General features: G+C 36.7%; 1 protein-coding gene across 3 annotated transcripts in view; it reads right to left on the bottom strand.

The window, feature by feature from the left end:
- LOC121316098 (rho GTPase-activating protein 24-like) overlaps positions 1-22,584 on the bottom strand; it is a 158,532-nt gene extending 135,948 nt beyond the window's left edge. For 2 of the 3 annotated variants that reach the window (XM_041250872.1, XM_041250880.1), the window contains exon 1: positions 8,005-8,390. In XM_041250872.1, the coding sequence (XP_041106806.1) occupies positions 8,005-8,176 (172 nt within the window). In that variant the 5' untranslated portion in view covers positions 8,177-8,390. Of the gene's footprint in view, positions 1-8,004; positions 8,391-22,444 lie in introns of those variants that run through there. The other variant, XM_041250888.1, reaches the window with a different exon arrangement.
- Positions 22,585-24,883: the final 2,299 nt, after the last annotated feature.

Here is a 24,883-nt window from a genome sequence, read left to right as displayed (position 1 = left end):
GTTAGTTCATGTGGTAACAGAGTTCATGTGATGCCAGAAGTAAAAGAATAAAAGCAGGGTCAAAAACAGCACAGCCAATAAAAAAAAAATAACTCAGTGCAAAAAAGGAGGAGGATTTGACAGCTATAATTGATATAATCTACCTTCTCTTCAAACAGTATTTCTTATAATACAGCGTACATCCTGAGCAGCCTTTACTTGTATCCCATTTGTAATGACAAATGCCTCCAATAAAAGTATTTATTCACTGTGTTCAATGTTTAAAATATTTGCCATTGAATTTATTAAGTTTCTTTTAGCCAACTGAGTGTTTAATAGTTATGGATGATCCCTGGTGTATTATAAATAGTATAATTATGCAAGTATACTGTGCACCTGGGATATGACTTACAACAAATTGTCCCAATATTTGATTATATGCTGGGAATTACAGTATTTCATTTCTTTCCTTTTTTAAATTAACTATTATTTGTGTTCTCCATCATTGTCTGTTGTTGTTATTACTTAGGTCATTATGTCTGGTGCTCACTAGAGGGGTTGAAATTACAGTTGCACCCACTAAGTGATATTTCTAAAATCACATCACTTCAGAAATTCAGATGCAGTCCCTCTGGCTGAAAAAACACAACCACTTTACATGAAACACTCCTAATGGTAAATCAAACAACTAAATAATTAAATATTCAGAAAAAAAGTAGATTGCATAATAAAGCGTCCTTTTAATATGGTCATTAGTTTGGAGTGATAATTGCACTGTGTTAATGGATTGTGATTATGTTCTCACACACACAAGCTATGGCCTGTATGTTTCTCATTCCCCAGAAGGGACAGTCAGAACAAAACTGAAAAAAAAAACAGAAAGTAAACGGCACGGTGGCCAAAATAAACAGACATCAAAAACAAGTAGCGTCCTATTTTATAACCAGCATGAGTAGCAATTGTTTTTATTCTTACTTTCTTTATCTCACAATGTTCTTTGTCTCTCGTTCTCCACTCTGAATACCAACCTCGTTCAGGCAAAGCTGCAGGATTTTATACATGTGACCGTCTCCAGATTAGCAATAAATCAATCAATCTGGAGATGGTCACATTCTACACGAGTATAGCATGGATGGGGAATATTAACCCCATCCATGCTACAAAACAACAATAACAAAACATTACCTGTAAGATTGATATTAATCAAATTAACCAGATATATACAATTAACTGACATAATTCATTTAAAATCATGCTACAAATAAATTGCAAAATCCATTGTGGTGCTTTACTTACATGCTGCAGCCAATATGGATTTTTGTCTACATTAGTATTACTAGATATTCTAGAGAAATAGTATTACAGTAATTTAAAAAAAAGTGATCTCCTGTTATATGCATTAATTAATTAAAAAGTGTGCTATACAGCATATGGCAATGTCCTGACCTTAATGTGGGGGTCAGCATGATATAGAGGAATAATAATCAGTTTTATTCAATCTCATTAGTGGCAAAGCTGTCACTGTTTCAATATTAAATAGGGATCAAAGTTCTCAAAGTGTAAGTTCTCTTCAAATACACTGAAGAGATTCACAACACACTGTCAGAGATGTTGGTTTGCTCAAAGTCCCCTTCCTTTAATGATTTAAACAGGGGTGGTAATTAGATTAACCAATGTTTAGATCAAGTAAACAGGTATATATCAAGTATATATTTTGTGTGTGTAGTTACATCTGTTTTTTTTATTATCAAAAGGTTTCCAGGCCTCGCTCTGTCCAAACACAACCCATCAGAACAGAAGCAGAGGCAGGATGTCTCACAGCAAAGCCAGCCCCAACACATGCCAGTGCCAAACCAACAACAAAGCAGGAAAGCACTGCCCACAATCATGGGGCTGCTCAGAGCAGTTAACTTGCTTTGTCTATCCTTTATGTCATCTATAAAACACTCAAGGAGCTTGTTCTCAAAACTACTGCATTTTCAGTTTTTACTGATTTATATTTTTAAACACTGGGAAATATCATTTATAATATAATATATACAACAATGAATATTTGTCATTTAAAAATAGATTTAGACTTTCACAATATATTATACTCAATATCTAATATACAGTAAAGATATACAATTTGCTCAGTATCAAGTAATCTCAGATATTCCAATAATTAAGTAAAAACTATGTTCCAATATATGTTATAAACACTTCTTAAAGAAAGTGTACCCCATCAAATGGTTTTGTTTCCCTCTGTACTACAAAATAGCGATGTCATAACATTAAATAAAGCGTGAAAGTGGAACTATATACAGTATTGAGTTTTTGCTTGGCCCTCACTAGGATGTCAACTACAAGTCTTGTGTACATGTGCAACCTGAAGGTGTGGTGACAATTACACTAAACAGGGGGCTCAGCTTCAACACACACATTCCCCTCTAAGTATGTCTTGTGCTTTCGAACCGCAAATAAACAGGTGTGATTTAGGGCAAGAAGTGACATGTGCTCAACTGTGGCGGCAGACAAAAACAATACTTCACCTTCATTTCGTAAATGGTGCTCAACTGACAGCACATAGAGTTCCAAACCTGTATTAATCTGCACCCAATGCAGAGTGATTTAAGCAGCAAAAACAAGCAGGCATTCATACCTCAGCCGTGGCTTGTCATGAAGCTGCAGTCAGGCATGCTGTGTTTGCACAGAGACCAGGAAACATACAGCATCTCAGACCACAGAACACTTGAATGATAAATGGCCATGGACTAGAAGTAGGCTGCTTAGTGATATATATTCCAATTGTCTCCACCGCCTGGTTTTGATATGAGGGGAGAGGGGGGAGAGGTCTGACAAGGGGACTGACGGTGCAGATGAAATTTCACTCGACACTAAACAAACTGACCACGAGCAAACAGACAGCAAGTAGCACAGCACTGAGGGCAGTCTCCCAGACAGCAGAAAGCACAGCCCAATCATTATGAAATAACACTACCAGCGAAAAGAAGGATGTCCTGCAGGGCCAGAAAATGAAATTAAGCCCAAGGCCAAATTCGGGCTACATATAAAGCATGAAATATGTAAGAAGACTCTAGCGCCTTCACCCTGGGGGTTACATGAGCAAAGTAACTTGGGCTCAACAATATTGCAGTAGGACACTACATTCTTATTCTTTGACTGCCCTTTTGAAAGCTGTACTGACAAATGGAGAGAATGTATTTCATTCTTTCATGCAAAAGAAAATACCAATGTGTTCACCATTGTTATAATACTCCAGTTAATAGTATGAATTTACAACTACTGCCAAAAGTTTTGCATCACCCAATTAATTATTTTTGCTTCATAAAGTCAAATGACACCTGGTGAATAATGTTACGTTAACATATTGAATTACATACCTCGTTGTAGTTTTCCATATACTTAACAAACGGACAAATGAAAAAATTTGACATTTTGAATTCTAATATAAAATGCTGTACTACTATTATGGCTTCCGGAAGATTTTTGCGATATCATTTTGTAGTTTCTTGGACTATAAAATATCTAAATTATGTTAACATAATTTATTTTTTTATTATGTCTCCTAAAATCCTAAAATCCTAGGTAAAGCAAAACGTTTGACCATAGCTGTAGTTCTGTGTTAACTGTTAAGGTGGATAAAATAAAGTTAAATGAATGTACCAGTCACCCAGGAGGTAGAACACATGGTGTCAGATTTAGACAGGTGGCTGCTAATTCAAGGTACTTCTGTCATTCACTTACGGGAAACCAAATCTGTTCCTGCTGAAAAGACAATATGACCTCTCAGTTCAAACGGCAGTTAAGTATGTTTGGTCAATTTTGTTTCTTATGGAATATGGGAACACATCTTTATACTGTATATTAATCACAAACAAATATTTGTTATGAAAAGGGCTACACTTTAAGACTAACCTACTGTACAGAAGCTCTTAACATGACCACTGATGTTGAGCTGAGTTTTAGTTATTTACTGTAAGGTATTAACTGTGCTTTTCTAAATCAGTTTATCTTCTATGACACTCTTGTGTGAAGATGATTTATATTAGTAACATTACCTCAATAACACAAGCAAGCAAACAAAGGGAAGCAGTTTCTTATCTTCGGTTAATGCAGTCAAATCTTTTTTTAATCTACCCATGCTGTTTGTATCTGCCAAAAAGATAATAATAATCAGATTTTCTTAAACAGCGTTCAAAAGCTTTAAAACGTTAAGTAAGCAGTTTAAATTAGATGTATTTAATTTTAGAACAAACATTTGAATAAGTGCAGCTAAGATCTAATATCAAAACAGACACTTTCTAAACTAAAAACAATCTGCTTTGCTCAGTGCAATTATGAAATACAATGGCATTCAGTCCCATATACACTTTTAAGGACCCCCAATAGTAGAAGCATTAAACCGAACACCTCTAGAATTAAATAATAATTACAGTAATATATATATATATATATATATATATATATATATATATATATATATATATATATATATATATATATATATATATATATATATATATATATATTCACTTATAGTATATATTGACTTGTAAAAATTGTTCCTTTATGTTTAACGACTTTGCATTTTTTTAAGAAGGAAATACAGCATGCAGAAAAACTGGCACACCAGAATCTAAATAGGGCCTTGACTTTCTAACAGCCCAGCACTGCAAAGGATTGGGACAGCACCGTATGACAGTAGGAGATGTATTTATTTAAATAAAATATAGATAGTCTGTCATTTCAAATGTTGAACATGAAATGAATTATGCTATCACCAAAGGGACTGAACACATACTATATGGCTACTTTAGACTTGTCTCTGCAATTCAATTGCATTGGGAAAACAAATCAGTTTTGAGGTTACAGCATTTATTAAAAAATAGCTGAAAAACAACATTGGAAGTAGTTTTGGACACATAATAAATATATTTTTGGCCCCCTCATATGAGGCTATAGTGCATTTTTGTCTTACATATGTCCCTATATAAAGACAAGACTTTTTTTTTTTTTAATCCGTCCCCATATGAGCTAGCCATGCAGACTAATACAGGTTTCACTGTATTTGTTTTCCAGCTTGTTCAGTGTCAGAAGTACAGTACATAGCTCCAAGCTTATTATGCTGTGCTGGCAGTTCAATCACCTTCCCTTGGTCCCTCTTTACGTTGTAGTAGTCTTAATGTGGGATTTTTAAACTACTGACATGTAAAGGGTTGGAAAACAATATTTTGAAAGCAGCCTCAATAAAGTGGTTGTGTGCAATATTTGTTTTCCAAAAAGCACACAATTTAATTAAGATGTACACTGGACCAAACCAAATTAGAGTGACCTCTGAGACTACTCTACCAATTAAGGAATATCCACACGGATTCTGCCTGAAATGCTCATTAGTACTGCCCTTTAAAGGTACATTCTTGGCACACACTAAAAAATAATGAAGCTGAGAAAAGTACTGTACCTGTTGTGAAACAGTGCCTCTAGTGTCAGGATGGCACAGCACTTTATCACCAAATTCTTGCGTGGGTGCTAAAATAACAGTCTTTAGGCTCAAGAATGTCAGTACAGAGCTTCTACGCACTTATTACGGTCTCAAAATTGAGTCTTTGGCTCTTTAAATCACCAACAAAGGTTTTAAAAAAATAAACAAATAAAAATAACAAATGATCTAGCTCTTTTGGAGCATTAACTAACACAATTCTTTAACTTTACAAATATCCTGAACCTAACAGAAGGCTAGTCCATTTTGCCTGATGTAATATAACACATACCTTTGCAAAATATCTTTTAAGGTTATTTTCTGTAGACCAGTGAAGCGCAATGTCTCTTCCCTGGTGGTCTCTCGTGACTGGAGTGTCTACTTTATATAAGAACAGCCTGTCAGCTTAACAAGGTACACCTGTAAGCAATTGTTTGTAAACTGGTGACTATTTTATCTCTGGACATCATTGTTCAGAAGAGCCAAGATAGTCGCCATCAGTCACTTTCCAAGGCCCTACTGGCCTACAGTTTCAGGAATGCATGTATACTCCATCACACTGTATTTATGGGTTCTTTGATTATATGTTTTGCCAGCTCCCAAATGACCAGTACATCACTATCTGACTGAGCAGTGGCAGCGGCATGCGACAGTACATAGACTGTCTTGTGTCATAATACGGCTGACAGTTGCCATGGTATCTCGCAAATGCATGAACAGTACCAGCACTCGAACAATGCTGAGATGACAGAAAAATTCAGAAAATACTACTGGGATACCAGTATAATATAATATATTCAGAAGGCATAACTGTACTATTTGGCAATGGCTTTGTATCTATGCATTGTGGTCCTGATATGGTTACACACTGGAAATGATATATGGAATATTAATGATGACCCTTTGTGCGACCATGTTGCATTGCCATTGTTGTGTCACTGCATAGTAACGGGAGATTATTGGATAAGGGTTGTGTCAGAAGAAACCATAGCAAAGTGATCCATTCAAAAGAAATATAAATCCTATACAGAATAAATCAGTGAGGTCAAAGAGACAGATTCAATCAATATGAACATGGTAAATAAAACATCTGAAAGGTATACAGATTAAATTAGCATGATGCCAATATGATGTCAACCTGATATGAATAATGTCTTACAATGTCTAAGCCAGTTGTTATTGAAAACAATGTTACATAAAACACATCTCTGCTTTTGAACAGCAAAGTTATGTAATTTACTTCAAAATTGCTGACGTTTCAAAAACACAGCAATCAATTCTCTCTCAGGAATAGAATGATCACTGCAGTTGAATTAATAAATGCTTATCAAACGGCTTTTACAGGTATCCAAAAATATAAAAGGCAGCATCTTACACAGCCTGTCATAAGAAAAAATATGATGAATATACTGACGTGACGCATCCACCACCCATAGATGATATAAACCCAGAACAAACACTTTCTAAACAGCTGGCAGTAATCTGATGCTTATGAACTACATGAAAGTTTGGGAATTGCAGACATTCCATTCATATAGCCAAATGAAATAATAATATAGAGATGGTGTCTTCTGCTCAAGGAAACTTGATAGAAACAGAGATCCAGTAGCTATTTTAATCGGATTAGGAATGCTTGCAACAGGGCCAGTTCATTTTCTCAAAAGAAGGTCTATTAACTGTCTCAATTAATTTAATTGTGGATGTTTAGTCTTATTCGTTGTTTAATTTCTTTCATGATCTTTCCTTCTGATAGCATGTGTCCTTGGGAATGTTAATGATGGGGCCTATATAGCAGATTTACTGTTAGGTATCTGGTTTAAAAATTTCCAAACATTAAAGTCCACTGAGTTTTGGGAATGAAACCTAATTTAGCAAATTTCTATGATGATTTTGCTTGTGACTTTTAGCAGAACAAAAACAACACATAAAGTACATGAAAATTTCAGTAGCACGGTAGTAAGTACAATTGAGCAAGGTCACAGAATTTACATTTAAATGTGTTCTTAGAAAAAGGAAGACGTTTCGATTAGTTTTTAATCTGGTATGCCAAATTTACTGTAGATAATGTGCGAGTGAACATGTATTTTCTAAATATTCTCTGATAGCAAACTGTCACTATGTCTGTGTGTGCTCAACTCAAGATAAATTAACAACAACATGATGGCTCTTTGACTATACAAAGTAGAATACATAAACTGTATTTATTCTGAAACAATATTTCAGCTACCCAGTCTCATATGTTGACAGTTGCCAGGGACAAAATCTGCATCTTCTAAAAATGACACCTACACAGCAAGATAAACCAGAAAGTTCACAGGATAATAAATTAATTACAAAGAGCCACAGACAAAACCGAGAGGCAGACAGAATTAACCAAGTGGTGTCTCATGGACAGCTGCTGTTTTCTAGTCTGCAGTGGTTAGAGAGAGAGAGAGAGAGAGAGAGACTGTCCTATTAATAAGAACGTGACCTCTAGCAGCTAACTGTGAAACACACACACACATATACTGTACATACACAGACACACACACAAGCGTACCTACCCTTCAGACTGCCAGGGTATTCCAACAGAATGTAATATTTAAAAAAATGAATCCACAAGAAGAAGAAACAAGTCGAATTCAATTCAAAGGCTGCCTTTTCAGCTCCATAAAACCCAGTAGCTTCAGAGCCAGTCAAAAGGGGAAGTACAGCAGAGCTGAAATTAGCTGTCATAAAGTTTTCTCTTGACTGCTCAAACCATCTGTACACTTAAGGTCCCCTGGGGAAAGCAGCTACCTCCAGCAGAGCCACATGTATTTGAACAATCCAAGCGTAACCGCACTGTAGCGCTGGAGCAATAGTCCAAGAAGTTAGGTATAGACAGAGTGTGTGAGAGTGGGTGTGTGTGTTTGTGTGAGCATGTTTGAGAATGGGCTGGAGTATCTGCACAGAGCCAGCCCTCTCAGACACTGCCTCAGGTTTCAGATTTCACAAGCAACTGGCAGGACTGATCTATACTGCCAACTTGCTCAGGCAGGGACAACCCCTCTGAGCAGCATGGCAGCTCTGCCGTGAGTGCTCTGGAAAATACACTCTAAATACATGGTTACCTTCTTAACTCATACTAGCGTCTTATTGGGTTGAACTTCATTTCTGGGGATGTGTGAGAAAAAATGTTCACCATTGACTTGTCATTTTTGGACTAGGACAATGGTCCTCAAAGTAATTTCGGCACGGGCATAAATTGATCTTACTTGGCTGTTTGCGGGCAGGCTGACTATTGCATAGGTTCTTATCTTACACACTGCCTTCTCGCGACATATATATATATATATATATATATATATATATATATATATATATATATATATATATATAATAACCCCGCATATGACATAATAACTAATAACCCCACTAAAACTATTAAGGAATATATATATATATATATATATATATATATATATATATATATATATATATATATATATATATATTATACCTATATTATACGCAATGCAAATATTTGTAAATAGCATGTTTACACAGATAACCGTGAATAAAAGCGTAGATAGCGTCTCGCTTTGTTTCAATTTGACAAATTTGTCAACACTACTCTGTTTTAAAGATCGCTCATCTCCAGTACAATTATTCAGAGAAAGCGGATTCGTAACTAAATATACTACGGTGTTCTCTTGTCTGGTTAAATAAATAAAAAAATAGAGATAGAAAATTTAATTCTAATACTGTATTATTTTTCTCAATAACAGTTGGCGAAATTCAGTGCTTACCCGGCATATTAACACCCGCCTCTGCTCACGAATGATTGGACAGCTGTCAGATCTTTCACTTTCCCATTGGCTACTTAGTTGCCTTCAATTTTTATGCAGAATACAGTGAACGGCCTCTGCTTGCTTATGATTGGACAGTTGCGAAAAACTTGGGAGAGATTTGACTCTCCTATTGGTTAAACTTACAGTCGGTACCTGCACCTGAAACAGACACAGTTTACGTCCCACCCCACTAACTTATGATTGGGCAACCGCAGAGAAAATGCATCTATTCAATTGGTTGATCGTATTGCAAAAGCCATTCAGGGAAAAAAAAAAAATGTCGACTACGTACAAGCACAGCATAAGCGAGCAACAGCGTCAAAAGATTGCTGTAGCGCTTTTGCTGGAAAACATGTTTAAACCTTTTTTTTTTATTTTCCCACGCTACGACCCCGGGCACAACTTTGAGGACCACTGGATAGGACAATGGACTGAAGAGGTTTGTCAATTACTTCATTGTAGTGGTAGTGAACTAAAATGTCACTATTATGTCAACAGTATACACCCACCATTTACACTTGGCAAATGTTTTTAGTAGTCTACAAAAAAAATAAAATAAAAAAAATAACCAGCTCAAAAAAATTATAATAATTTTAGACTGATACTGTATATGTGGCAAGTTGTCCAGAGCGGTGACGTCAAACCCGGAAGAAACACACACAACACTGCGAGTGAAACGAATGCGCTTTCTTTGCGCGTTTTAATAAATACAAAAATATTTAACAAAATCACAAGCACTGAACACACAAAACGGAACAATGGAAACAGCCATTTCTAATTATAGAGCACAAGTGTTGCAGCAAGACTGGTCTTTCTTGAGGGAAATATAGATTGTTGTCAGCTGAAACACCAGGTTCAACCCTGCCAGTCATTAGAGGAAATTGTCCTGACAGTGTTTAGTAAAAAGAAAAAGGTCATCTTCATCTTACTGTTGCACACTGTGCAAAAACCCAGCTGACAGGCCAGTGAAATAGGACCAGAAGGTTTTGCTTCAGTGTAAAGTTTTCACCAGTGTTAAGTAATGTAATATTGTAATACATTACTTTGATGGAAAGCCCTCAAATCCTCAGAATAAGCTTAGTTTGATTGTTGTTGTTGTTATGAGCTTTCTCTAGGCCAGCTCAGGCAGATGACTAGCATGTCACATGTACTGTTTTGCAGTATGTAAGTAACTTGGAGTGCTTATCAGGTTGGAATGTGATTTTGTAAGGGCTGGATGGTAAGGCTTTACAATACATTGTTCATTTCACTTTTTGAAAATTGTATAGCTGTTTCATTTATTTGACAATTTTTTGCATTGGCTAATAATGACCACTTGACCACCACAGAGAATCAATGTGAATCAGTATTCATTTTATTACCTTTAAAACTGTCAAATGTCATTTTTTGATTAAATATTATAAACCAAAATACTGTATCCTGTATAACTACTGTAGCTGAGTGTCTGAACCTGACACAGTAATCCAGCATTACTTGGTGTTGCCACAGCAACAATAGCTTCAGGTGACCTCTTTGGTACGACCTAAGATTTAATTATTTGCTCAATTCCTTAAATTCCTTTCAGGTTTTTTTTTTTTTTTTTTTTATGGTAAGTTGAATGATAAAATACAAAAAAAAAAAAAAAAAAAAAAAAAAAAAAAACCCACACTGTTCTAACAGCATACACAGACGTACAGTTGGTGTTTTTACTTTTTGACTTCTGTATCATTAGGAAATGCATACATCAAGTCCTGTAGATTACATGACACTTCACTTGACCATACAAAGATCTATACATTGAAACTAGAGAATTTTTTAATTTAACTTACATTCACCAATTTTGGTCCATCAGTGTACATTATGCCCATGCTTTTGATTCACTAGAAAAGAGAAGACTGGGATGTAAAGTACCCGTGTGCCTAAATAGAATGCTGTTTGAGAACACTGTGCTCCGAATTTAGCTGCAGCGCTAACACCTCACAATGCTCCTGGTGCTAATAAACAAACCAACATCGATTTTTTTTTTTTTTTCCAAGCATTGGAGCTCTCTGTTCAGCTGACAATAGGGATACAAAAAATAATTGCTTGTTTTATCCCTTTAATGCCCTGTCGGACGAAATTCATGGGAGACAGGAATGGAGTACCTAACAGCCATTATCTGTAAATACAAACTCCTGGGTCAACAATAGGCTATCATTAAAGTGTCAGGCTCATCACAGCTCAGATGGCTGTCACATATACCACCTTTGCCAAGGTAACGCAAACCGGATTTCTGGTTTAAGAGGATCAATTAATCTGTGTGTGTGTGTGTAGTGATAACAGGACTGGGGGGGGCAAGTGTGTGATGGAAATGTATGTAAACAACCATGCAAAAGCACTGTGTGCGGTGATCGATGTTCACGTAATATCTCGTTCACACTTATTTTCCACAACCCATGCAGCATAATATTTGCAGCAGTTATTTATTGTATCTGTTCTATCATTGTATTCTCATAATCTGAATACCTTCTCCCACAAAAGTTCCATTCTTTGTTCCAAAGTATTAATCAAAAGGAAACAAATAGTTTTGCTATAAAAATATATATTTTCAAATAGATAATGAAGCAATAAATAAATGTTTGTATTACTATTTTTTAATCATGTGATAAAATATGCATTCATTCAATAAATAAATAAGTACACAGTTTCCAGGGTAGAACAGCATTTTATAGAGGAATTACTTATGGTTTATACAGGTTGCACGTTGGAATAAAGTATTATATATTGTATTGTTTGGATAGGGTAGTATACTAGTGCTGAATTGTACACAATGGATGTAACCATAGTGCTCATTAGACAGAGGTTACACATTTATTTCAAAAACTGCAATGGTAGCACAAGTTCTTGCAAATCAGGTGCAATAGTCTTTGTGTGATCCTGTGACAAATACATTACAAATAACTTAACAATGACAGGGGTGTAAGAAATATATATATGCTGATTTATGAGCAGGATTGAGAAGCCTTAGTATTATTACTCTTATGTCACTGTGACAGAGCCGAGACGCAGGTACTAAAATATGTGTTTCTGTGGCTGGAAGCCATTTTGGCTCAACAGCAGGGGAACTTCCTGGAGCCAAGATGGCCATCCTTTACACAGCCACATGGTGTTAATTAAGGTGATTTGTTTGGTGTGGTGTCTGGGTGGTTAGCTTGAGAATGTTAGGTATGCAGTTCCTGGTTAGCGGATCGATCAGTCAATTAGCCACCTAGAGAAGATGCCACACTATTTGCAAAAAAAACAAACAAGACATGATTGTACGGCACAGACAAAGAGAGATTAGTTTAGGGAGAAGACTGGTAGCAGCAGGCTGTGCTCCCTGTCTATGCACTGAGATGGCGTTTCTTTGAGATCTCAACATTACAGTGCCTGGGGAACGATAATTACGAGCTGGTGAAACACACCAGGGAGGGAAGAGAACTTTCCTGTGTGTGGCAGATTAGTTATTATTTAGGCCAGCAACAATGTGAATAGCAAGGGTTTCATGGTTGTACCTGCTCTGGAGATCAACAGTGGCCTGTGACTTCTCTCAAGAATTAAGCTCATAAGAAATCTGTTTGGCTACCCCACTGCTCAGCGTGCATATAAGATACTGTAGCTTCTTAAAATTAATACAATCACATTTGGGAATCCTCACCAGTCAGTTTTCAAAGCAGAGACGTGCCTCTTGTTCATTTTCTTCCTTTCCAAATGTTTCCCACAATCACATTAAATAAGGCTCAGCTGGGACTTCAGTCAAGCTTGATTCCTAAATAACCAGGCATTGAACACTTGTGCCATCCTGCGCATGAAATGCATCATGCACACATATGAGCCTGTCAGTGCTAAAAGCTTACACTTGCCAAGTTATGCCCCATTACTAAAGGTGAAAGAAATTATTCTGAAAAACTACAAAAATATGTTTCTCTGTTCTTCATTCAGAGACTGCCATTCTGTAAACCAATTCAAGCTGGGATGTGAGTCTTACCTATGTGGTCTGCACATGGCTTTAACTTCTCCATTTACCTTAGGAAAGTCATTGGGTATGAGAAGGAAAAATGCCGGCCTTCTATGCATTACGGATCTCAACACTTTATAATGACCAAAGGTCAGCCATTCGCTGGCATTCAAAAAGTAGAGACTTCTCCAACCCACAGCTGCTCCCAGCTCCTAACATTGCTGTATCATTAGGTAGCGTTGATCTGCCACATTCTATGGTGACCAGGGACTAACAACATTTTATTCCTGAAAACAGCATGCTCAAACAGAAACGTTATAAAAGTTAACAATGATGTTAACATTGCTTTCCCATGAAAACTAAACACAGTGCTAACGCGTAAAACTGTCATTGGTAAAATAAAGTGCAGAACTAGGTTTCATTTTACAATCAGCTGTTCTTACATGTCACACAGAAGGCTTTATAATGAAAAATATCCATCCAATGTCAACCCAGGACATGTGCTAAGTGTTCTCTATAACTAACAGCCAGGAACAAAAGTAATCTGTATGCATTGCTTTTCTTGAACAATACAAGACAAAGAGAGACAGCTGTGTAAAAAAAAAAAAAAAAAAAAAAAACCTCTTTGGGCCTATTCCATGTGCTATTTACATAGTCAAGGCATTATTCGGATACTAAGAAACCATACCTTCTAAAGCACAATATTGGTTATGGCCTTCTCAATACACATACACTCTGACTAAATGAGTCACTTCCTACATATCTGACACCCCGTGATTAAGCACGTTGCCTCCCTTGCAGCACTGGCAATTGAAGCAAGAAAATATACAACAGGGCTACCATTTCATGAGCTCATGTTTGTGGTTATTATTACACACTGAAGAATACACAGCTGAACATGTTATATGTATATTCAATATTAGTCTATCACCATCCATAGATGTAAAAGAATTAACTACAAAGGCATGGCAAGAAGAGTATATTGAATATTAGATGTTTCTAGAACAGGTAAAGCTATACAACGTCAAGCAGGGAAACGTTTGGCACATCGAAGATTCTTAAAGCTTTGCCTGCATGAGTGTTTAAAGTTATCTTTGTTTTTCTAATCCTTTTCATGTGTTTGCTATTAATAGGTTCTAATGGGGACTCAGCATAAACATGTGGAAAATAGTGATGTGCTCCCTATACAACACACTGCTTATGCACTCACACAAGCTGTGTGAACAAAGCTGTCACTGTGTAACTGCAGTGAGGTGTAAGGGAGACATGGAGGAAAATTAAATGAGACAGCTTAATACACGGATACTGATAATTTAATTTAGCAATTATAATAATGTGAGGATATTGTTGATGAGAAAGTTGGCCAGCTCCTCTTAAATTGTGTTTCACTTGTTTCCTGTCATGTTTCCCAGTTTGCGATGGACTGTGACTCCAGAGGCTTGAGATCATTATTGATTCTAGAGCACAAATGCTCACTGGCATGGAGCATGGCTTGACAAAAAGAATGTTATTGTTATGAGATTGGCTGGTAATTATTTCTGCTTTATCCATAACTTCAAAACAGTAGTCCAGAGGTGGCCAAACTGTGGCTTCCCTGTGAAATGCTGGGTGACGCACACTGTGTGTCTCAAATGAACTGAAGAAAGAATAAGAAACAAAAGAAAAGAGAGAAAAAGTAAAAATCAATACAAGTTTATTATTTTTGTTCTCTGTATTGATTCGTATTTCCATCACCTTGGTTTATTTAGATTTCTAGAAAGCTTTTGACAAAGTCCCATATAAAAGATTAATTCTCAAACTGAATGCAGTAGGGATTCAAGGAAATGCATGTACTGTACTGTACATGGATTAGGGAGTGGTTAACATGTAGAAAACAGAAAGTACTGATTAGAAAAGAAACCTTAGAATGGAGCAAGGTAACCAGTGGAGTGCCACAGGGATCAGTATTAGGTCTTCTGCTATTCCTATCTACATTAATGACTTAGATTCTGGTATAGTAAGCAAACTTGTTAAATATGCAGGTGACACAAAAATAGGAGGAGTTACAACAAGATGCTCAGATATATTGTGAAAAGTGTTTAATTTAAATCAAGGGAAGTAATGTTAAAACTGTACAATGCACTAGTAAGACCTCATCTTGAATATTTTGTTCAGTTCTGGTCACCTCAGTACAAAAAGGACTTTGCTGCTTAGAAAGAGTGCAAAGAGTGACCAGAATTATTCCAGGTTTAAAAGGCATGTCCTATGCAGACAGGCTAAAAGAATTTAATCTATTCAGTCTTGAACAAAGAAGGCTACGCCGCGACCTGATTCAAGCATTCAGAATTCTAAAAGATATTGACAATGTCGACCCAAGGGACTTTTTCGACCTGAAAAAAGAAACATGGACCAGGGGTCACAAATGGATATTAGACAAAGGGGCATTCAGAAAAGAAAATAGGAGGCACTTTTTTACACAGAGAATTGTGAGGGTCTGGAACCAACTCCCCAGTAATGTTGTTGAAGCTGACACCCTGGGATCCTTCAAAAAGCTGCTTGATGAGATTCTGGGATCAATTAGCTACTAACAACCAAACTAACAAGATGGGCCGAATGGCCTCCTCTTGTTTGTAAACTTTCTTATGTTCTTGTTTTGTTGAGTGAAAGCCGGATGCTCAGCTGAAAGTCGGTTTTATCATTTTTAATTAAGTGTTTGTTCGTTTCATGGAGACAATGGCATTGGGCAAACACTCCAAGAGTAATAAAGGAAAGTATGAGGCTTTAAGCTAGAATGGGAGTTTGCTTTCACTGAAAACAGTGGCTCATCTGCAACAAACGGCTTACACGCGGGAGTCTGTACAAGGCGAATAACCTCAGAAGCCATTGTGAAACACATTTTCATCTAAATATCCTCCTGGATCAGTATTGAGGAGAAACAAGCTGCCATCTTCAAAAGCACGCCTCAGCAATCAGCAAATGCTCCTTTTGCTGTTCAGTAACGAAGCTGATGTAACGACCCAAGCAAGTTTTGTATAGCATAGAATATCACTTGTGCCAAACGTCCTTATTCAGATGAATTAATTGAATTATAAAATCGGAGTTTTTGATGCTAGACTAGAGAATTCATGTTTCAGTGTTATATTGCAGATCTCAGATTAATATTATATTTGCATATCTTATGTCTCGTCATGAGTAGGTACTGTAATTTGTTTCAAAGTAAATACAGTGCAGGCTCTGCAATTTTCTCACTTGTTCTTGTGTATTTTGCTGCCATCAAGAGATAACAACTACCGTAGTGCAGAGTATGTGCAAGATCCCATGATCATGTTCGAGAGAATTAATTACTGTTTCAAAACAATGCTAGTATTTAAAATTTCTTGCTCTCAAACATTTCATGTTTTAGTGTGTATGTCTTGCGGCTCTTGGCCATATGGAAATGCTGGTATGTGGCGCGTAGGGTCAGGAAGTTTGGCTGCCCCTGCAGTAGTCAAACATTTTGGCTAGTGCCTTCATCAGTGTAAACAACAGTACAGAACTCTGGTGAAGGCAGTAGACGAGACATTTCTTACTGGGTTTAACCAATGATTTATACTAACAAGTAAAGGAAATTTGAAATAAGGAAACAAATGAAAAATTTCCATTCATACATTTTCCCTATCTGTAATTACTAAGAACATTTTTGTTCTCTCCTTTTCATTTGCACAAGCCATCAATAGGTCAAGAGCAATAGAACCACAACTTGCTCTGTCATTCTTTTAAAGACTTGAGAAATGTTAACAATGCTAATGGCTCCACCAGCTCCCACTTAGGCTTCCCCTTCAAATGCCATCAGGAGTCAGTGCTGACTCTTGCTGAAAAGTTATCCTCTAGCCAAGAACTTTTCCCATGACGTTTTTATAGCGGCCTCTTGTTCCCTGTAAAGTCTTACAAGGCTGCCTATTCTAAAACCCAATGATCCTGTAGGTAGATTACCTTTCAATAGTCTGCCATGAGTACATGGAAAGTATTATCCATAGTAAACCTTGTTTTTACACCAATATCTTGTCACTTTATTTTTGTCCATAGACTATGTGTTTTATCACAAGTTTTTTTTTTTTTTTTTTTTTTTTTTTTATGAATTTAGTCTTCGCCAATTTTTTACCCCGGTTTTTCTCCCCAAATTGGTATACCCAATTATTGTCTGTATCCTCGGCTCACCACTTGCAACCCCCTCGCCGACTCGGGCAACGGAGGCTGGAGAACGCGTCCTCTGAAACGTGCTCCTGCAAATCCGTCATTTTACACACTGCGGATAACACAGGGGTCGCTGCTGTGCCATGAGCCGTGGATTCCCCTGCCGACCTAAGCCCTCCCTACCCGGGCAGCGCTTGGCCAATTGTGCGCTGCCCCCTAGGAACTCCCGGTCACGGTCGGCTATGACATAGCCTGGACTCGAACCTGGACTCGAACCAGGCTATAGGGCACATCCGCGTGGAGCACCTTTGCTGGATGCGCCACTCGGGAGCCCCTTTTATTTATTTTTTAAATAAGCTTTTTTTTTCTGTTTGCCTTTTTAAATTACAGTACACACCTTAACCTACTAGAATACTGGCCACATTTAGTTTAATTTTGTTTGAACTTGAGCAGCGATTCCACCTCAAATCCTGTTGATGTACAAATTGTACTGGTATACAACATTGTTTAAGATACTGCATTTGTTGTGACCCACTTCATTATAGTACAAATAATTAAAATAAAAAATCGTTATGACATGTGAATGCAACATTTATACAAACAATAAATAAATAAATAAAAACCATGACCAACATTTTTTTCTTTTGCACAATTATTTTTGTAAATTAATTTTTTAGTGTACTGTTCACAAATTATATTTCTTCATTATGGCAACACTGGAAGATTAAAAATGTAAGACAACTAGGGCCGTTGATTATCCATGATTCTAAAACCTACAGAACCTTATTCAGAAATTGATTCGGCCCATGATCACTGTCCAGATCATTGCCAATACAAACTCTACATTAATGGCAATACGTTTAGTAATGACAAAATTAAGGTCAAGTCATTAGTAAAACCATTAGCAGCCAAGGAGCAGGTGGCAGCCACATTCAAACGCCAGCGGGAAATGATCTAAGCAATTAGTAAAAATGAGGTAAAAAGAAGTCAGCTATTTAAGGAAAGATACACTACATGAAAACAAAAAAATGATTTGCTAAGTAAGCAGGCATAGTATGGTAATACTATAGAGGCAGAAGACAGCACTGATGCAGTATGTCTTATAAATACGACTATTTAATGAAGCAGTTGTTAATTAAAATAGCTTTCCATATGGCTATTATCATTACTCTTTTGTGATATCAGCTGTGTGTTAGCAATTCTTTTTATAGCTTCCGAACTATACAAGTGTCCTGTAGAGAAGAATGGACTTTTCTTGGCAATACATTTCTCAGAAAGTACAGTACAGACAATTAACTATTCCCCAAGGCAGCGCAGTGCTTCTATCAAAATAATGAATGACAAAGAGCTATTGCAAGTCTGATCTTCCAAATATGAATACGTATCACAGTAAATTTGCATGGTAAATATGAATACATATCACAGTAAATTTGCATGGTAAATATGAATACATATCACAGTAAATTTGCATGGTAAATTTGAAGTTTTCCCATGCCTTTCCCACAGTTATACTTTGTGTTTAGAGTGTTTTGTCATTGTTTTTCTAATATGCTTTAGCACACCTCTGTGGCCTTTATAATGCTTACTGTACATGAGCTTTTCTTGATAACACGTCACATTGTGTCTCTAATTACTGTGTATTTACATAGTAGCTACTTAGTAAATATATGTATACTTACACATAATTACAATGTTATTATGCATAGTTACAATGTACTTAAAGTGCAAATCTTTTTGCACGATATAACCCTAACCCCCTAAGCCTTTACTGATGCAATTGTATACTTACATATAGTGTGCAAAAAGATGTACACATTAAATAATGTTGTGTAAGTTTGTGTGGATTTATTAAGTAACTACTATGTCAATACACAATAAACTTTCATAAGGCATTATTTATATAGTTATATAAGCATATCCTGAATTTATGTAAATATAACATGGACCAAAAGACTATCAGCACAATACAAAGGGGGTAGTCATGTTAATGAATGTTAAGATGTAAGAAAAGGGATTGAAAGCATTACAGTAGTTAGTGTGCTTTCTCTTAAAAGAAGGGCTCTGTGGCAAAATAAAAAAAATGAAAAAAAGAAAACACATAATTAACATAACACCATCCCTAATGTGAAGCACGGTGGTGGCATCATTATGTTATGGGGATATTTCTCATTGGCAGGTACTGGGGCATTTGTAAAGATAGAAGGGAAAATGAATGGAGCAAAGTACAGAGAAGTCCTTGAGGAAAACCTGCTGCCCTCTGCAAGAAAGCTGAAACTGGGATGGAAGTTAGTCTTTCAGCATGACAACAACCCAAAGCACACAGCCAAAGCTACACTGGAGTGGCTAAGGAACAGAAAAGTAAATGTCCTTGAGTGACCCAGTCAGAGCCCTGACCTAAATCCAAATGAAAATTTGTGGCATGACTTGAAGATTGCTGTGCATCAACGCCTCCCAAGGAACTTGACAGAGCTTGAACAGTTTTGTAAAGAAGAATAGTCAAATATTGCCAAATCTAGGTGTTCAAAGTTGGTAAAGACCAATCCTAACAAACTCACAGCTGCAATTGCTGCCAAAGGTGCTTCTACCAAGTATTAACTCAGGGGGGTGGAGACTTATCCAGTTATGATCTTTTCAGTTTTGTATTTTTAATATATAGTTTTTCTCAATAAAACCCTTTTCCCCTTAACAGTGTGGAGTATGATGTATAGATAAGTGAAAAAAAATCCTCATTTAAATGCATGAAACTCTGAGGCACTGTGTGACAAAGTGCCTGCCCCTGTGTATATTTTCTGTTATATGTTGCATATTGTGTGTTAGTGTTGGTGTATAGTCATTGGTATACGGGATATAAACGGGTCTGTGTAACACGAGTATTTAAGATGTATATTTATATTTAGGCATGAGGATTGCACAGCACTTCACGTGCAAGTTAAGAGTAATAATAGGTGAGCACGGGGAATTGCTCTTTATTAATTCACGTGCAGTTATACCGAGACTCCAGTTGAATGATTGATTAGCAATCGAGTCTTGGTACAGCTGCATAAAAGCAGCAGGTTTTCACCCACTCGCGGTTTTGGGTGTTCGGTGAGTGGAGAACGGGATAGGAGACGGAGGTAAAAATAACCATAAGAATAATAATAGTAGATAAATATCTGCTCACCGTGTTTGTCTGTATCGTCTGTTTTGTTAGTCTGCTTATTTTGGCGAATGTGCCAAAATGTGTGTCCTGTGTTTTTGTTTGTACAACCTTTTTATTTTCTGTTCTGTTCATTTATTAAATGCTGAGCGAAAAACATTCGCTCAGCTTCCCCAAACTCCACCTCTGTCTTTGTTTATTTTCCTGCTTCTGGTCTGACGCCACCCACTCCGGACGTCTTTGTGACACACTGACACAACAAAATGTGAAAAAAGATCAAGGGGGTGTAGACTTTCTATAGGCACTGTATGTTTGTGTGTATATATATTTATATTATTTTACAAATCAAAACAAGAAAATGTAAATAAATAAACATCTGAACAGACATCGGTTACAACATACGGTACATATTTATAAACCAGCTTTCATGGAATACTTCCGTGCCATCTGATCCAAAACATCAACTCCATTTTTTTGTGGCGTAGTAAAACTCCACGGTCTCTGGTATTTATTTTCACTAGTCCCGATGCTAATCGAAGCGCAGCTGGCAAGCAGGCGTCAGCCTTCGAAAAGGCTGATTGAAAACAATAGACTGTCAGTCATTCACTCATACAGAGAGAAGAGACTAATCTCATTACAGCTAAACACACTGTGGATTGGTAAATAAAAATAATAAAGTAGAATACCGTTCTGTATAATCACAATACAATTGTTTTCTGTGTGGCCATCAATGTGACTGCTCCCGGGGCTTTTAGGTATAATGTAATATATCTCCTTTACTTCTGCACTCCCATGTTTCATGTTTTGTGAGAACATTTAAAACAACGGACAGAAAGGTACGTGAACGCGCAGCCCCAGTGTTACACGACTGGAGAAAATTACATTTTAAAACCAAAAGCCGCCAAAATGACCGCTGCAGTCCTAGTGTTAAACAACACATATAAAAAGTATGTATTATGAATGCACTTCAAACTGAAGTACAACGTTTTGCCCGCTTGTGAATTGGATCTTATGCAATGCATCTCAGGTATGTGAATCTCCTCCCACACTGCGAATGTATACATTGTGTCTGCACTCTTTACCTCAAGATTGCAAAATCTGAAGATAACTAAGTTTTCTCAGGATTCACGAATATTTGGAATGTAAACAAATTACCTCTCCACAGGGCATGCTTTTAACACAAGACAGACAGTATTCAATGGAATGTCAACGGTACTGTTACTGTATATATACAGTCCTGTATACTGTACTGAATGACTGGTACTGTTACTGTATATATACAGTACTGTATACTGTACTGAATGACAGTGGTACTGTTACTGTATATATACAGTACTGTATACTGTACTGAATGACAGTGGTACTGTTACTGTATATATACAGTACTGTATACTGTACTGAATGACAACGGTACTGTTACTGTATATATGCAGTACTGTATACTGTACTGAATGACAAGTTACTTCCAAAGAGTTGGAAGGAGAATCAAATCCAAACGTCAACTACATCATGCAAGTATTAACTTTGTAAACCATTCAGTCTCAGAAATAACAAACACTTGGCAATTGTCTCTCAAAGCATATATTTTATAAATATTTTTGTCAAGGCTCAAGTAAAGCCATTATCTTGTCTGCTTTGTAGATTCCTGCATGGTTCATTACCCTTTCCACTCAAACCAACAAAGACAAGAGGCTTAAAAGTTAAGTTCCCTCACTATTTACTGGAAAGTGATACAGTACTTTAACCACATTTAGAAACAGCTTGTACCCAGTAGCTCTGATTTATTCATTAAACATAATTCATATCATATATTGATGAAAGTATAGAAACTGACTGGCATCCAGTATAGCACTGAATTCATTACAGTAGCTTTACAGTAGCTCAAGAACAAGAAACTCTGCAAACCATCAACCCCAGGTTATACTCACCTAATAAATCATGAACAAGTGACCTTCTCATGCTGTGTGAAGATGTATTAGTACAACAATGTGTCAAGCCACAAATGCATCGTTTGAGCCAACATAACAGGATGGCATGCACTCATTCATTAACAAAACATTTTAAAAGCTTACAGAAACTGAACTAGAGGTTTTTAAATGCAAGCTGAGTTAAACCACTTGCACAGTGGTTTCTTTTGTGTCACCACCTACTGGTCCTATTCTGATAGGCTTTAGAGGAGTTCACAAAATAGCAATGAGGAAATGGAAATTAACAACCCGAAGGAACTGTTCAATAACCCATACCATAGCTAAAATTTGTATGATAACTAAAAGTGAAAGTTCAAAAAATATTATATATATATATATATATATATATATATATATATATATATATATATATATATATATATATATATAATTTTGTTCGTCAGTTTCAACAGCTACAAGTCCTAGGAAATTGGCACAAAGCCGATGGATGGTATTACAGCAATGTCTGTTAGTGCCTTTGCTTGTTTACTACAGAAGGGGTTGTGAAACTTAACATCAGCTCACTCTTTCCCTCAGTAAATAATAAAAAAAAAAAAGTCTGAAGAGGCAGACTTAAACAGGGATCAAGCAGCACAATCTTATTTTGTAACAGACTCAATTTGTCAACCATATTGTAAGAGACAGGTTGATAATTGCTCTGCAGGGACAAATGGAAGTTATTTTTAAATCGTATTTCTTTCACCTGTATTAATGACTTTAACCCCCTCAGGTAGTAGTAGCCCGTACAAGCTGTGGTGGTAACTGCTGTCATGCTTGGTGATTCTCCCCTGATTGCATTCCACAAATAAACAATGCTACTGCCCTTTTGCACTGCAGAAGAAGCAGATTACTGTTTGTCTATCTTCTTACTGATGCAAAAACAACAATAAGTTAACCTTCCCCCTTCCCCCCATGTTGATTGGGCAGCTCTGGACCTTCTTTTTAACTATTTGAAGGTTACACAACCAATTGTAATGTAATGCTCCTTTTCCAGTAAGCATGTACAGTAGAACAGGTTAATGACAAAGCTATAATAGAGAAACATGTTTTTTTGTTATCAGTAATTAAAAACTATATTCATAAAAATAGCAGAAAACACTATAGCTAAATACTCTGACATATACACTGCATTCAAAATGAATAACATTTATGTTTCACAAACTTTTTATGATCTCTAAAAAGTCTTTATTAGCAGTTTACAGAACAACTGATCGATACTAGCAGTGAAGATCACAAGAGCCTTTCTGAAGTGAAATGACCACATATTTTCCTCTGGGGAAGAAACACATGTTCTAATGGGTGAGATACTTCTAGTCTTCTTTGAGAAGTTCCATAAGAACACTTTCCAAGGCATTCAAGTTGTCAATTAACAATTACAGTAGAACCACATCTATCTGCGACTTCAATTTTCCATGGCTGCCTGACGAGTTGTATCTCTGAAATACAATACATTATTTACAATGTAGATTTAGAGCCTGGGTGCAGATACACACACACACAATGAGTCTGAAACATATTTTGCCCACTGAAACAAGAGACTGTGATGGACTTTCTCAGGATTCAAAGAAACGACTTACAACGGTGAATTGTTTAAAAAAGCTGTTACAGAAAAAAAAAACACTTGGGTACGTATTTTGTTGAAATGTAAGAAAAGTTAAAATTACACAGCAGTGTGAAAGAGATCGAATGATTCTTGGTGTTAGATCTCCCTCCCAACCTGCAAGGGTGCTGTGTAAATGGAAGAGAGTACCCTGGACTAAATGGCATGACAGTTTATTTCCAGGGTTAGGTGGAAATCGGCCATTTAGGAGCTATGGTACACAAACTCAATGACCCAGACGGGAAACGGCATGGCATCCGTGGATTGGAAGAGCAGATGCGCTCGTTAACCAAGGGGTCATGAGTGAGGTTATAAAATGGGGACGTAGTAAAGTGATCTGTTCCTTTGTAAATGGTTAGAGAAAACCTAAAAGGAGAAACGGTGAAAACGTGAGTGTTTTGTTTGTACTGTCTTACTTTTTGTTTGTTGTTTAGACCACTAACATGATCCGGAGCTGTAGCCAAAATCCAGCACCAAACTGGACCCCAGCACTTCCCTGGTTTCACTGGGAACTGTATTTGCACCATGAGCACTAATTCAGTCACTATAGGACTTGTGTATGTGTTTTGTGTTACGTGTGGGTGTATAAAGAATGGTACTGTGGGGATTATAACTAAAGTAATACACACCGCTGTTTACTGTTTGTTTTGTCGTCAGGCTTTGGAAAATCAAATCATTAAACATCCTTGCACTTGGCTATCGTTGTCTGTCTGTTTCTTCTGCACTGCTGCATTGCCTTCACCTGCAAACACTTACCCACACTGATACAAGCAGGCTTGTTTATTTAAATTTGAATTGAA

This window comes from Polyodon spathula, chromosome 1 (genome assembly GCF_017654505.1).
Source record: "Polyodon spathula isolate WHYD16114869_AA chromosome 1, ASM1765450v1, whole genome shotgun sequence".
Lineage (NCBI taxonomy): Eukaryota > Metazoa > Chordata > Actinopteri > Acipenseriformes > Polyodontidae > Polyodon > Polyodon spathula.
The sequence above is the reverse complement of the archived record's forward strand: the minus strand, read 5'-3'. Positions and strand labels throughout refer to the sequence as shown.